The sequence below is a fragment of the Cygnus olor genome, chromosome 1 (assembly GCF_009769625.2).
Source record: "Cygnus olor isolate bCygOlo1 chromosome 1, bCygOlo1.pri.v2, whole genome shotgun sequence".
Taxonomy (NCBI): domain Eukaryota; kingdom Metazoa; phylum Chordata; class Aves; order Anseriformes; family Anatidae; genus Cygnus; species Cygnus olor.
Window position 1 is genome coordinate 75,094,152 of NC_049169.1, and position 14,218 is coordinate 75,108,369.

Below are 14,218 nucleotides of genomic sequence, written 5' to 3' on the forward strand. Positions count from 1 at the left end.
GTGCTTTTAGGAGGAACAAAAATAGTCATCTTCTGTATAGCTCTATGTTGCACAAATTAAATGTGCAATTAAATGTACAATTAAAAATGGCTGAATTTTCTATAAAATGTCTTCTGGCAAACAAGTTCTGACAATTTTACAGTGCTTCTGCATAGTTAAAGGACAAGGTCACGTCATTTTCAGGAAGCAAGCAGATAGCTTCTTGGTAAAGGCAGCATGGACTGTGTAAATCTCAAACTGCTTTTTGATATATAGAAATGGACAGATTTTCCAGATTTTCTGGGTAGATGTTGCAGCAACAGCAAAGGATCTCCTTGTCTTTTCCCTTTCCTAATCCACTGCTGACAAAACCCTTATTATTAAGAAAATAGAGGTGTTTGTGCCAAAGAGGCAACCAAAGGCAGCTAATTGGTGATTTAGGACTGTGAAAAAATGGATACAGCTACTTAACTGAAGAAAAAAGTAAAGAAAAAGCAACATTAAACTAGAGGAAAATTAAGACTTTTGTCATGAAAACAGTAGTCCTGTTGAGTGTTTGAGTACTGGTGAGAATTTCTGAGAATGCATACTTTGTGACATCTTTGGGAAAGGAGAGAAGACCATGTCAGAGTGCAACCCAGTAAATGCTTCTACACAGGATTCCTTGAAATATGAATCAACTGTGTACATGGGCTACACTGCAGAGATAACAGGTAGACTTGTAGTTGGTGAAGGAAGAAGAAGCAAAGGAAATTTTCAAAATTTGTTACATAGAGGAGACAAAAGGAAGATTAAAGACAAAAAGGAATACTAAACAACAGAGGCAGTTTTGAAATTATTTTTGTTGTTTTGGTAGGACTTGAACAAGCTGCAAGATAATCTGTATCTGAGAAAACTCGTAAAACTCAGAATTCAGAGAGGGAAAACTGGTGGAAGAGCAGTGGTCAAGTTCAGTTTATCAAAAAAGCTGCTTGTTTTAGAAAAGGTAGCGATGACAAGAAAATCAGACTAGAGCATAAGCTCCCAAGGTAGCTACAAAAACAGTTTCAAAATATCTACCGAAATGTGGATTAAAGAAGCAAACATGAAAGCCTGACTGCAATAGCCTTATTATTGAGGCCACACTCATTTTATGTGATTATACCAATGTTAACCAGTCTCAGGACAAAGAACAAATAGGATCAACCTAATGTGAGAAAAATGATAACAGCATCTGGCAGGCAGCTGCAGCTTCTCAGTGCAGAGCTCTATGTCATGCCCAAAGAAGGGGCTGTAGTCACCTGTCCCAGCACTGCTGCCCTGGAAACAACTGTTTCAAGACTTTGAAAAGACCGAGGGGTGACTGGATTCTGCTTTTTTCCCCACTTTTTTAAAGAAAACAGAGATTTGACTGTTGTCATTGCAAAGGCAAATCTGGCATGTGATTGGATGATAGACTGTCTGACCAAGGGACAGGGGGAGGCACAGAGAGAGGAGGAAGGTGGGCAGAGGTGGTGGTGAGACCATAATGTGGTAGAGAAGAAGATGTTGGAGAGAGAAAGAGATGCTTGTCACCAAGAGGAAATGTGCAGCATTCTGCAGGGAGAAAGCATAGAAAATATTTGGTGGTAGGTGGCTGCAAGTGATAAGAAGCCTAGAGAAGGAAGGAATCAGAAAAGTGAGGACTGGACATTGACTGATGGGTATATATTTTGAGTGAGCACCAGAACAATTAATTTTAGATATGTAGACATTATCTGATCCAGATTTTCTAAGAGAGATGTGAAGTTCCAGGTCACAGTGAGGAAAAATGAAGTGATAAACCCACGGGATTTAAAAAATGAGAGGAAATTAAAATTTTAAATACCAACACAGGTGAAATTTTTCAGAAAGGAGAAAACAGGATGGAAGGCAATTAAAAAAAAAGAATTGGTGGAGAACAGAATCTGAGAAATGGAAATAGAGCTGTGAATAACATCTGCCTTCTAACTGTTGCTGTAACTTTATCTAATCCAGACTGTGTGACACTTCCACTGCACCTTCCCTTTTTGGGGGATTGCCTTTTTTTAGGTTTAAGACATTCAATTCATTTGCCTGGTGTAGACTCATTCATGACAGACAAATATAATATAACAGATTATCTTCCATTAAAAAATTGCAGACTTGGGTCAGCTGCCATGTAACTCATTCAGTTTCATTCCTTCCCAAGGGTTCCATCTATCCTCACAAAATAAATTCATGTGTACTAACTTAGGGTTTTTTCATGAGTAGGCAATATCCCTGTTCCCTGGAAACTTGCAGTTGTTATTTGTCTTTGTGAACCTCCCCTTTGAAAATGCCAAATCCTTTAAATTAATGCTTGGGAGGGTCATATTTTGCATTTCAGTTGTTGAAAAGACCTTGCATTTATTCAACAATATAAAGGTCCCTGAGGATGAGCAACCACAGTTTATTACGTAAAAATGTACTGTGCTTTCTGTAATTTGGGGGTTGACTGCTCACATAATCATAGCTACCAACATTCAAAACTGACAGTACTTTTTTTTATTCTTTTTTTTTTTTTCATCATAAATAACAGCTTGTTTTTTATATGGCCAGATCCTGCTCTCAGTAAAGTATTTGTCTTCCCTGGTACAGAACTGATCCTTGGCTGGGTGAAGAAATGTCTTCCAAAAGTTTTGGAGGGTTAATGTTTGGTCACCAGCCAATTTTCTTTGATTCATTATCAGCAATAACGGATTTGAGTTATCATGGGTTAATAGTGTTCAGCTGTCTTTTTCAGCAAGAGTACCTTTATCATCGTAAAGCCAACACAATTTCAATGGGATTTTAGAGAGCGCATCAGTGTCTTCAACTGTCCTTACCCAATACCAATTTCATTTTTTAATTGTATTTAATTAAATCAAACACAAGCAATTTTTAGATGCAAGTTGAGATTCTTGAAAATAAACATGCAGCTTCCTGAGCAAACGACAATTCCAAGGGGAAAAATTAAAATAACTAACAGTTAAGGTAAATTGAGTTAATATGCTAAGTCCGGAGATTCTTGTATCTTTGCCCAGCTTTCTCACTTGCCCCTGTGCTCTTCATTGAGATTACATGGAGAAATTAAATACTGTTAGAGCAAGGCACTGTTTTTTAGTGAGACAGAGTACAGAGAAGTTGCTCAAGTGTGTTAGCTCAGACAGTTTTGTATTTTCTACTTCTTTTTTTTAAATATACTTTAGGAGACACTGAATTAACTCCTTTACTGTAGTCATTGGTTGTAACCTTCAGCAACTTGTATAGTTCTTCTCTGTCTCAGCTCTTCCTACATATAGCAGATAAGCATTAAATATAGAATTATTATGGTAATAGTGGCTATATGAATAATAAAGGTAGAAAAGTAGTCAGCCCGATATATTTGCACAATTCTGTACCACCATTTTAACCGCACCCTCCAAGTCTGCATATACTTAAACTGTCGTTATTGCCATCTGAGTTTCACAGAGTCTAATGTACTTAGCTTTCCAGATGCTTTGTAACAGAGAGACATTATTTGTTGTCCCCAGGTACAGACAGGAGTCCTAATTGCATACTTATTTCTCCCTCTCCAGTGTATTGTAGAAAACACTTTGATTAATAAAATCTTACAGTAGGAGGAAAACTAACTATATTTTCTGCGATCTCTATTGCTTTTCTTTTTTTTTTCTTTTTTTGGTAGTTTTTGCATTTAGCTCAGCCTAGACTGTATTAACTGGAGCATCCTTATCTCTTGATTTCTCCAGTCCCTTTCACATTCTGGCATCACAGTCTTAAGACAGCTTGCACTGTTTGGGTTGGTAGCATTGCACTAACATGTTTTTAAGTTTAAAAAAGAATTCAGTGTTCAGCAAAATTGTAGATGGAAATCCTTTCTTTTCATATTAGATTTAGTAAATCCCTTCCCTTTCACAAATGAAAAATCAGGGTCTAAACTGTTCTGACAGCATTTCTAAGTTTTTTGCTTTCAAAGCTTTTTGTGTTTTATAAATCTAATTAACTGTAATAAGAAAATAATAGGACATAATGTTTATTTTACAAGGTGATTGATCTCTTGGCAGCCTAGCAGACTCTTTTATTGATTGGTTGGTGGATAATGTCAGAGTGGATATGTCCTGGAGGAGAATACCTGACACCTAAATCCATATGTGACAAATTACCATCTGTGTTGGAAGACAAGTTTCTTCGTGAAATTGCAAAGATAACAGGTGAAAATAGAGAAAGTGACATGAGGGAAATGTGTTGAAACCTGCACCAACCCTTCCATGAGCATTTACACAAAGTTCTCTATTTTGTGGGCCGTGTGTTTTCAGGATGAGGGAGATCAAATTTTAATTACACTCATTCCTGTTTGCCCGGTCTAGTTTTAGTTCTGTTAATTAGGAAAATTCCTTGCCCCACAACCTAGCCATAAAGCTAATTAAACAGATAACCTTCATTTGCTACCTAGTGGAACTTCAGTTCAGTAATGATTATCATACATTACAGTTAATTAGCACTGTGGGAGGGAAAATGAGGATGTCACTGAAGTGCAGAATTCAAATTAGAAGTGCTGTAATATGTCTTATTTCATTTTATAGCTATCTGATGCAGGAAAGTCACACACTACCCTACCTGCCTCAGTTTCACCTTTGTTAAGGGAGAAATAATTAAATTTATCTCTGCTGCAGAAGTGTTGTGTAGCTTCAATGTAATAAAGATGTTAAGATCTTGTGCTTTGAAAGCCTCAAATAGAAGATACTGCATAAATAGAATTATTCCTCTCTGAAACATGCAAAGTGTGTTAGAGGCAATGAGCTACGTTTGGAGAGCACAGTCACAGGTAGAGTGGTGGAGCAGCACATGTACTTCTTAAAGTGGAGTATGCCTGTACAGTTCTGCACATATTCACAAAATCTTCCAGAACAAATCACTCAAAAGCCTAGCCCACAAAGGAAGAACAACTGTAATTTAACTACCTTTTTTTTTTACTATAAACTACTTTGATTCAAAATGCTTTCTTCAATTAAATTAATCCATTTGAAAGTATTGGTCCTGAAAATATCAAGTGATTATTACCAATACCCTGTTACACAGATGGAGTAAAGTAGAGAGGTGTTACAACTTGCCAAAACTGCTAGATAAACCCATTGTAAAACTAGAACTAGGACTTCTAACTCTCTGTAATCTACCAGACAGCATTTAGATTTAGGCTTTCTTACAGTGTCACCGAATCCAGTATGTCTGAGGATATGGAATATCCTTAATAAAATATCCCTGACATACATACAATAGGAAATGTTACTTAGTACATTGCAAGTGTAGCCTAATAGGTTATGTTTATGTTAATTCCAAATTCCTTAATATATTTCATGTTATATTGAGAGAAAAAAAAAAAGAGAGAGAGAGAGAGAAACTATTAAAATAATTGCAATCTGAGCATTGGTGGTAATGTAGAGCAAGATGTGCTTTGTGCAAGCTTATACTGTTTGACACGCTGTCTAAGCAAGATAGCCTGTTGGATTGTGCATGGGGATAGAATTCAAGTGTGGAAGAGTAAATTTGTTTTTCTGTGCCTCTATTTCCCCATCTCTGACAAAGTTAAAGAGTTTTGTGGCCTGTTTTATAAAGTACTCTGTGGTCTGCATGAATCACGATACTAATACCTGTGTCAACAAGACAACAGTAGTTATAATGGTTAGGGAACAGTAGTGATTTTTAGAAGCATGAGAAAAAGAAAGAAAGAAAAGCAAAGAAAAATGTCGTGTCTAAGAATAAGAAGCTAAGAAGAGTTGTCAGACTTCCCACTTTGCAGAAAACATGTCTATTGATGCCCACTGTATGTTGATAATAGTATTGTTAATCTTAACATGCTGTCATTAGTAAAAACTAGAAGGGTGTGAAGCTTCTGTAATAATTTTAGGTTAATCTTGGAGTATATTATTTTCCTGAAGCTAGGTAGTGTTTTTATACTGCAAAGGATTAGGCTGACACAATCAGGTCAAATATCTGTCCAGCCATTGAAAGGAGAAGTCTAACTTCCGCCTGTGATGAGGCTTTGGAAATCTCCATATCCATCATTGTTCAAGAGCTAAGTGAAGATTGCATATTGATTACCCTTTCAGTTGCATTTAAGCAACTTATGTGGAAAGTTAAATTCTAAGTTGCTTAAAATCCCTACTTTTTAATTTGTTCTCTGACTTGCGTGCAGCAAGGCAAACCTTTGCGAGTTTATATGCATATACACATGTACATGCACACATACCCTGATCAAAACTAGCTCCTTCTAAACACGAATCACAATGAGCAGAGCTTAAAAAGGTACAAGTGGAACAGGAACAGTCTTTCCCATTATTCTTCACAATGACATGAAAACAAAAATAATGGAATGTCAGTTACCTCTAATCAAATTGTGGCTATGCGAGTAAATTTTAATGATTCTGTGATTTGTCATTGGTCTCTGTTTTCTGTTTCTGCATGTGTCCCATCTGTGCAGGGAACATCAGTTGGTGCTTGTACGTCAGTAGCTTGTATGAGCGAGGTATCATTTAACAGCATAGACTTACTGCATTAAGAGAAATCATTTTGGATTTCATTGCTAATGCACTGAAAGTCCATCAGGCCTCCTAGTCTGAAATGACCAGCACATTGTCTGAGCACTGATTGTCAGGGCATTTTGCCTGCAGAGAAACATCCTCTGCAGAGAAATACAGCTCTGTATATACTTTTGCATTCCTAGGGATACCGGGGAACAGAGCACTGTGGAAAGCTTGAGGCATTTTTATGCAACCTGTATCATCAATTGAAAAGGAGCCACTTCAAAGCTATAACTGAAGACACCAACTTTATGACTCTTCTACAGACAGTCCCAATAATAGTATGAGGAGATTTGACTAAGTAATTTCAAAGCTGGTAGATACCATGATGGGTTTCCACTGTGTTTCTTTCCCTGTGTGGTAAGCAGACATGTCATGGAAGTATACTCTGTGAAGTTCACAGAAGGCACTTGACAAAGTTGGGTACCAGTCAGTTTAAAGATAAATGGAGCCTCACCTTCTCACACAGTGGAATCATTTATTTTCACATGGCTCATAACACAAATTATTTATAGCTATGGAAAGAAAAATAATGGGAATATAGACTGTTGCAATTTCTATGAACCAGTTAGACACTATATGGTTGGATACTGCTCTCTTTCAAGTGAAATGCAGCAACACACCGTTCTCCATAGAGTGAAATAATTTTACATGCCTTGTCATTCTTGCTATGGCCATGGAAAGAAATACAGTGAAAGCAGAGACACTGGTGCTGTTTGTGTTATTTAGAATGTTTTTGCAGCTAACAGTTTTGACCTCTATTGTGTTTTGACGGTCCTGGTTTCAGAAGGCCACGTCATGTCTTCCAGCTAGAAGAAATGAATAAATACTTTCTTTTCCTGTGGACTCTCCCAGGTTTTACCCAGACCCTGGCTCAGGATTATTCCAAGGAATTGCTGGTGTAAAACTGATATACTGTATTGTTAGTGGAATTACAACAATTAACAGCTTTAAATCTACCCTCTGAGCCAGGGAGGTTTCATTTTTGTCCATTATGGACTTCAGGGACCCCAAAAAGAAAGTTAGCGAGACTGGAATTTGTAATTTAACACGTGAAATCCCGGGGCTGTCATTTAAAACATCAGTCCTCCAGAATGGTGTTTGACAGTCTGCAAGTAATTTCTGCTTCAAGCAGTCTCAACAGCAGAGTAGCCCAGAGGTCATGTTATTCTTATCATGGGTAAGAGAGACCTTCTTCATGATAGATGACTACTCTATGTGTTTGTGATACTTAATATATTAGTAATTTTAACTCACAATACCATTTGTCCAAAAGTTTTGTCATAGCAAGCTGAACTATAGTTACATACACCTGTGCTGTGAAAAAGGATGGAACAGTTGTGGTGATCTATCATAAGACCTGTACCACAGTCCCCACATCCTAAAGTTAGGAGGCAGCACTCACAAGATTGGAAATGTCAGCCTGTGGGAATTGTGCCAACAAATCTTACATTTTCACTGCTGATCTGGACCTGTGCTTGTAATCACAGCTGAAACCGAATGGGTTGCTGCCTCCAGTCTCATGGTATTATGCAAAGCAGCCAAGAGTGTAATCTTCACCAGGTTTATCAGGTTGAGAGCCTAAGTTTATCTTTCTTGGCTACTCTATTTCAGTCACCAAAACTTGAGGACCACAGACAACAAACAAGACTCCAGCCATCAGCTCAGTTTGAGAACTCTGTTACCTGAGACACAAAGATTGCAGCTACATTTGTGCAAAGCACTCAGGGCGTAGTACTACTACAGCTGCTACCTACCATTTTACCCTCATGCTTTTAATAGGATTGAATGCAAAAGCCACTCCTCTGCAGAACCAGACACAAAAGCAATAAGCAGCAGTATTAGTTCAGAGGGTCTCAGAGCAGCTTTCCTTTCTCTTTTCCAAAAATTCAGCTCACGAACAAACCTTTATAATGATGTATGCTGCCTTTGCTCATTTGAGTTGGACACCCTCCTGAACATATTTCTGTCAATGTCCATGCAACAAAGCACCATTTAGAAAAGCAGGCTGAAATTGCTTCGCAGCTATTAGAAATTCTAGATTTACTTCCTCACTGCTCTTGCAGACATATTTTGCTGCTGATTGTATTTCATGTGCAGGAATGTGGTAAAAACCATACAACACTCCCATATCTGTAATCATATGTATTCAAAAATGAGTGAATGACTCTCAAAGTCATCCTAAAATCAAGTTATTTTAAATGCTCCCTTCATTCACCAGCATCATGCATCTTTGATAAATTTCCATCTCCACGTATTAGTTCCTAGCTTTGTGTTTTGCAACGTTTCCTTTTTAAATGGCCAGCTGTTACCTCAAAGTTTTCGAGCTTGTATAGTAAGAGAATTTTCAGAAGGGAAGATCACTCTCCACTCATTTTTCTCAAAGATCTCATTTTCACTTTCAGAAGTGTGCAGCCAGGGCTCTATGACATATTTCTTCTTCTCTGTATTTATCCCTAAAAAGACCTATATTTTTGGCAGTATTCTTCTCCTGAAAACTAGCAGGCTTGGTTTTTTTTTTTCTTTTTCAGAAAATGTGGATCCATGGTTTTATAACTGGGGGAGGAAGGAAAGGTGCTCTGTATTTCAGATGAGGTTCTATGACCTATTATAAACCTATTGCACAAGCTTTTATAGAATGGAAAAGGGACTGGTCATTCCAGATTTTCCAAACCTTTGGGAGTAGTTATAGGGTGGAGGAAGTAGAGTCACGAGTCTGAAATTCAGAACAGAGGTCTTTATCTTCATGATCACTTTTTAAAGTAAGAGCCATTGATCCTGTCCTTCATACATATACATGGCTTTCAGATAAAGGCGATAGATGCTATGCCTTGAGAACAACTCAAGAGACAACATCTCACATGCACTTAGTGTTGCTCTGCAAAAACATCAAATCAGAAAGGTTAGAGGTGTGAAAATGGTTATTCAGTGGCACTGTGTTCATAGCCGACAAACTAGCACATAATCCTGAATGTGAGCAAATGTACCTCTGCATTTCTTTATGTAGTAATAATGGAAGTATTTTGTGATAATTCAAATCAAATATGTTTTGCTTTGTGTTTGTTGTTATTTCATTTTTTCAGGTGCTGTTAGGTTTTGATAGTTCCTATGTAAGGTGAGGGATTCACATCTTACACAGTCTGAAGTCTAGTGTTAGGCACATCACTACATCTACAAAGAAACTTCCCTAAATTTTTTTTTTTAACATCAAAGTGCCTTGGCTTGGTCATCTGTTGGTTGAACTGCTGAGAGAAATACTTCTGTCTCCAGAACAATTCATCCGTAGCTCTTTTGTAAGCTTTTCCACAAAGGTTTGGGAAGGGATACATTTGACAAACCTGTTTCTTAGTGGGGACTGCAGCCTCCTTGGGGATCTGAGTAAAGTCCTATATTCCTGCCCTGAAATACTCTAATTACAGCCATGAACTAAATTTTTGCCCATTCATTCCTTGCAGATATTGATGAATGCTTGGTAAACAATGGTGGCTGTGACCATTTCTGCCGAAACACGGTTGGCAGCTTTGAATGCAGCTGCCGGAAAGGCTATAAACTGCTCACAGATGAACGGACCTGTCAAGGTAAATCTTCACTTATTTCACTCTTTGCAAAATGAGGATGTTAATTTGTTAATTTCGACTGATTTTTTTTGGGGGGGGCGGGGGGGCGGGGGAGCGAGAATTAAGTTATTTGTATTACAGATTTTAATCATACTGTCATAGGAGGTAAAGTTAGAAAAGACCTGCCAGATTTTGATAATCTGAGATTGGTTTAGAATATTTCTGGAAATGTCTTGTTTCGTTGTTTTTAGTAGTAGGAATGCCAGTGTCCTGAAGCAGGAAAATCCCTGTGGTGTAGTGTAATAAGCACAGGCAGAATCTTATGTTCAAATCCTTTAATTTGCTGTGATCTTTATGGGACAGAGGTTTACCATATTTACACTGGATTAATTTGGGGTAATTTACTGGAATAGAGCATTTGCAACAGTTAAACTGAAAAAAAAGAGTGTAATATATGAGCTCACCTTTGCCTGATAGAATCTGCTTATGGAGCAATCATTGAAGGACTTCTGTGAGAATTCAGATGAAGTATGATTTATGTCAAGTTTTTTGTTTGTCATGATTTGTTACTTAAGTCATATAAAATTATATATTCTATGACCAATTAAGTGCATAAGTACTTCCCATTTCAGTACAACAACCCATGTACATTTGGAGAAATTACACTTTAAATAGAGAAAAGGAAGGAAGTATTCAAGGATTTTTTTTCTGCAGGAATTGCCTTTTTATTAATTATCTGCATGGGCTTTGCACACGTAAAAGTTATGAAGTCCAGAACAGCATTAGTATTTTAGAGCTTCTTTGTTCATCAACAAAGGAGAAACAAATGTCTGGAGATACATACGTCATTCAAAAGATTTTCCATTGATTCTCATTGGTACTTCTATTATCTGAGAAGTCTACTCCACCCTGAGTGTGTGGTTAGCCACTGAGGAGTCAGTGCAAGGTTGGTTTCATGCTGGGACAGGATGAGAAAAGCTCAGACCAGAACCATTAGTTCTATGATTAGACAGAAAAAATACTGTTGGGTCATGTCAGACAAGGATAAGTTGTCAGGTTCCAATACACCTGCTAAAAATAGGAACAAAACGTTAAAAAGAAACATTCCCTTCATGATGCATCTAGAGATAGTTAGGAATAGTTTCTGGTTCTTGAATTTCTTGTATCATGACAGTTTCTCACTGCGGTATCAGCCACAGGTCTTGACACTGAAGTCATTGTAATTACACCAGGGAAAAACTCATAAAGAAAGTTGAGACCTGCATTCTTGTTAGGCAAGAGCAGATAAAAAAATTATGTGTTCATTGTTCAAAGTCTTGGTAACAGACTTTGAAATCTGCCTGTAAATAATCAGTTATTTCTTGTGATCATGAGAAACTAGAAGCAGTTCTGTAAACATCTGAGTTTTGTTTCTTCATGTGCCTGGGCTGCTGAATGAATTAGTTGCTGATGACAGTACATACCATGCAATGAATGAAGCCATAGCTGATTTTCTCACCCTCATGTGATCAGACAAGAATTGTTGGTTTGGAAATACAAACATGACCTGGCCATCCTACTTTTGCCATTGTCAATGAACAAGGGCAGGCACTCTGTCTGCCTCTACACGATACTTTGACTGACATGTTAACTGTAGCTTATCTGCTGCACTAACAGCCTGATTAGTGCAAGCCCAGAGAATTCTTGCTCTGGAGAATTGCTTTGGTCCCAGAAATGCTGGTCCCAGAAATGCTGGTCTTTCATAGTGTGAAATGGGGAGGACAAAGTTATTTCCTGTTTGAAGTCTGAGGTATTTGGGACCCAGAGACTGATTATAGCAACTATGGTATGATGCCAGCTTTGTGGAGGGACCACTGTGATAATTCTGTTCCTGTCTGGTGCTTGAGATGATAATTGTTGACTTAGGCAAACAGAAGGCCTGCTAACAAAGAAAAAGGAAAAGTGGATATAGATCAAGAAATCTGATGTACTAGTCACTTATACTTTGTTGCTTCCCCTGCAAAGGGAATGTAGTTCGTGGAACTGTTGATACTAATGTCAGGTCTGACAGGAAAATGTGGTTGGGGGTTAAGTGACACTGCTGGCATATAAATCATCCATGTTTTTTTCTGGTAAAATAAGAAATATTTTTTCTGGTAATAGCCAGTCAACACTGACCATTACTGAGAGATTCAGAGAAATTTATTTTAAGTATATTAGCCTTTTCAATGAGTGAATTAGAGAAGTTTAATCTGTCTTTATAGAAGATGCTGTTATTTGTGTTATATCTGTTATTTTGATTCATAAGAGAGTTTTTAGGACTTGCGATTTTGCTGTAACATTGCCTTTCTCCTCTGGTTTTCATTTTAAAACTAAAGATTTCTTTAAGTTATAAATCAATGTGTTTAGCAAATACTTATTTAGGACCTTGGAAGTGTATGTTGTTTGGGGTTAAGTCCTATTTAGTTCAGATGGCCTCGCTGGTGTATAGGGAGTTCATCTCCGAATGAGTCCATCACTCATATCACGGAACAGATTCCGCCAACATTAAACAAAATACCCATGGAAGCAGTCGATAAGCGTGCCCTTTTAAGACCTGCAGAATCCCTGGATAAGTGTATGTGTCTGGTTCACAAGAAAGAACCTGTAAAGAAAAAAGCCACAGAGATACAGTCTATGTTAGCAACATTTTTCAAACTGTTGAAAAATACAACTAAGCTGTTGCTGCATAACTTTATTTATGTGAATGTTAACTTCAGCACAAGGCAACTTTACATGCTTCAATAAAAAGGTACTTTCCATATTCCCTGTGAAACTCAGGTTGTCCCATCTCACCTCATTTCCTTGTTGTCTTTTCATTGTAGACCTATGTAGACCCATTGTAGAGAGAAAGAGCCAACTTCAGGATTGTAGAGAAATTGTATCAAAAGTCTCAGACTTTGTTCAGGCTGTTTGCATAGCTCCCGCCCCATTGTACCAAATGCCTTACACACATTCATTATCTTTGTGAAGAGGAAAGTATTTCTCTCTGAGTTTTTCAAGCTGGAAGGGTGAAGTCCAATATAGTAGCTTGCCTAAGATCACACATAGGAATGCCTAGACAGTGCAGAGAATTTTTTCTCAAGTTTTTGTGAATCTGCCCTCTTCCTTCATTACAAGAAAAAGGAAAAAGAAAAACAACAACAAAAACTCTTGTATTTGTGTTTATATCCTGCTACGAAAATTCATAATTTTTCAGTAACTCTGAAGCTTGCTGATCAGTTGGAGCCACTGGCTAGCCACCCTGCATGTAGAGGGCTTGTATAAGCAGCCTTTGCATTTGTAAAGTGCATTAAAATGTTCTGCATTTGCCTGTTTACAGCTAAACCATTTTTAGCCCTGGTTGCAAAGAAAACTATTGTCAATCACAGATTACTTCTGCTAGGGAGTGGTTCTCACGCTGGGGCTCCTTGTTAGACAAGGAGAATGTAGGGGGTTTCTCTTCCTTTCCCCTCCCCTGCATTCCAACCATTTAAAAGGAAACTTATTTGTAACCCAGAAGGTGAAGAATCCACATTGCCTTGCCAGCAATATTGTGGAGACTAATACGACTTTCCCAGAGTCTCTTTTCATGCAAACTTAAAAATAGTGTTGTTTTTTTTCACTTTTGACGCTGAAATCACTGTTTGACAATGCCAAACCCATCTATTGTGTATTATTTTAAAAGATCCCTTAAGCCTAAAGAATTTAAAACTCATTGGTACGGAAAGAAACCATTGGATCTGTTTGTATAAACCTTGCAAAAAGAGGCCCGCGTCTCCTTTGAGCATTTAATAGCTATATTTATAGCAAGGAGAGGTTATATTTGTAACCTTTGCAGTAATTAACAGCAGGACAAGAATTCAGATTAGTTTTAGAACAACATCAGCAACATAACATCGAGCAAGACTGCTTAAAGCTGAATGTGTATAAGTACAGACGTAATTACCTTAATCCTCAGCCAATATGAGTTTTAAAGCCAGTTAACTTAATTGCTTATTCAGTTTCTGTTTGTTGTGCAGTGATCTTGAAAAAAATTCAACAATAAGCACTCTCTCTGCTCCACTCAAGTTCAAGCTTCATTAAGCACCCAGAAAAATGTGTGAAATT

General features: G+C 37.6%; 1 protein-coding gene across 11 annotated transcripts in view; it reads left to right on the forward strand.

Moving 5' to 3' along the window:
• Window positions 1-14,218, forward strand: part of SCUBE1 (signal peptide, CUB domain and EGF like domain containing 1) — a 215,800-nt gene that overhangs the window by 150,368 nt on the left and 51,214 nt on the right. For all 11 annotated transcript variants that reach the window (XM_040545047.1, XM_040545042.1, XM_040545046.1 and 8 more), the window contains one exon: window positions 10,010-10,132. In XM_040545047.1, coding sequence (XP_040400981.1) covers window positions 10,010-10,132 — 123 coding nt within the window. The remainder of the gene's footprint in view (window positions 1-10,009; window positions 10,133-14,218) is intronic.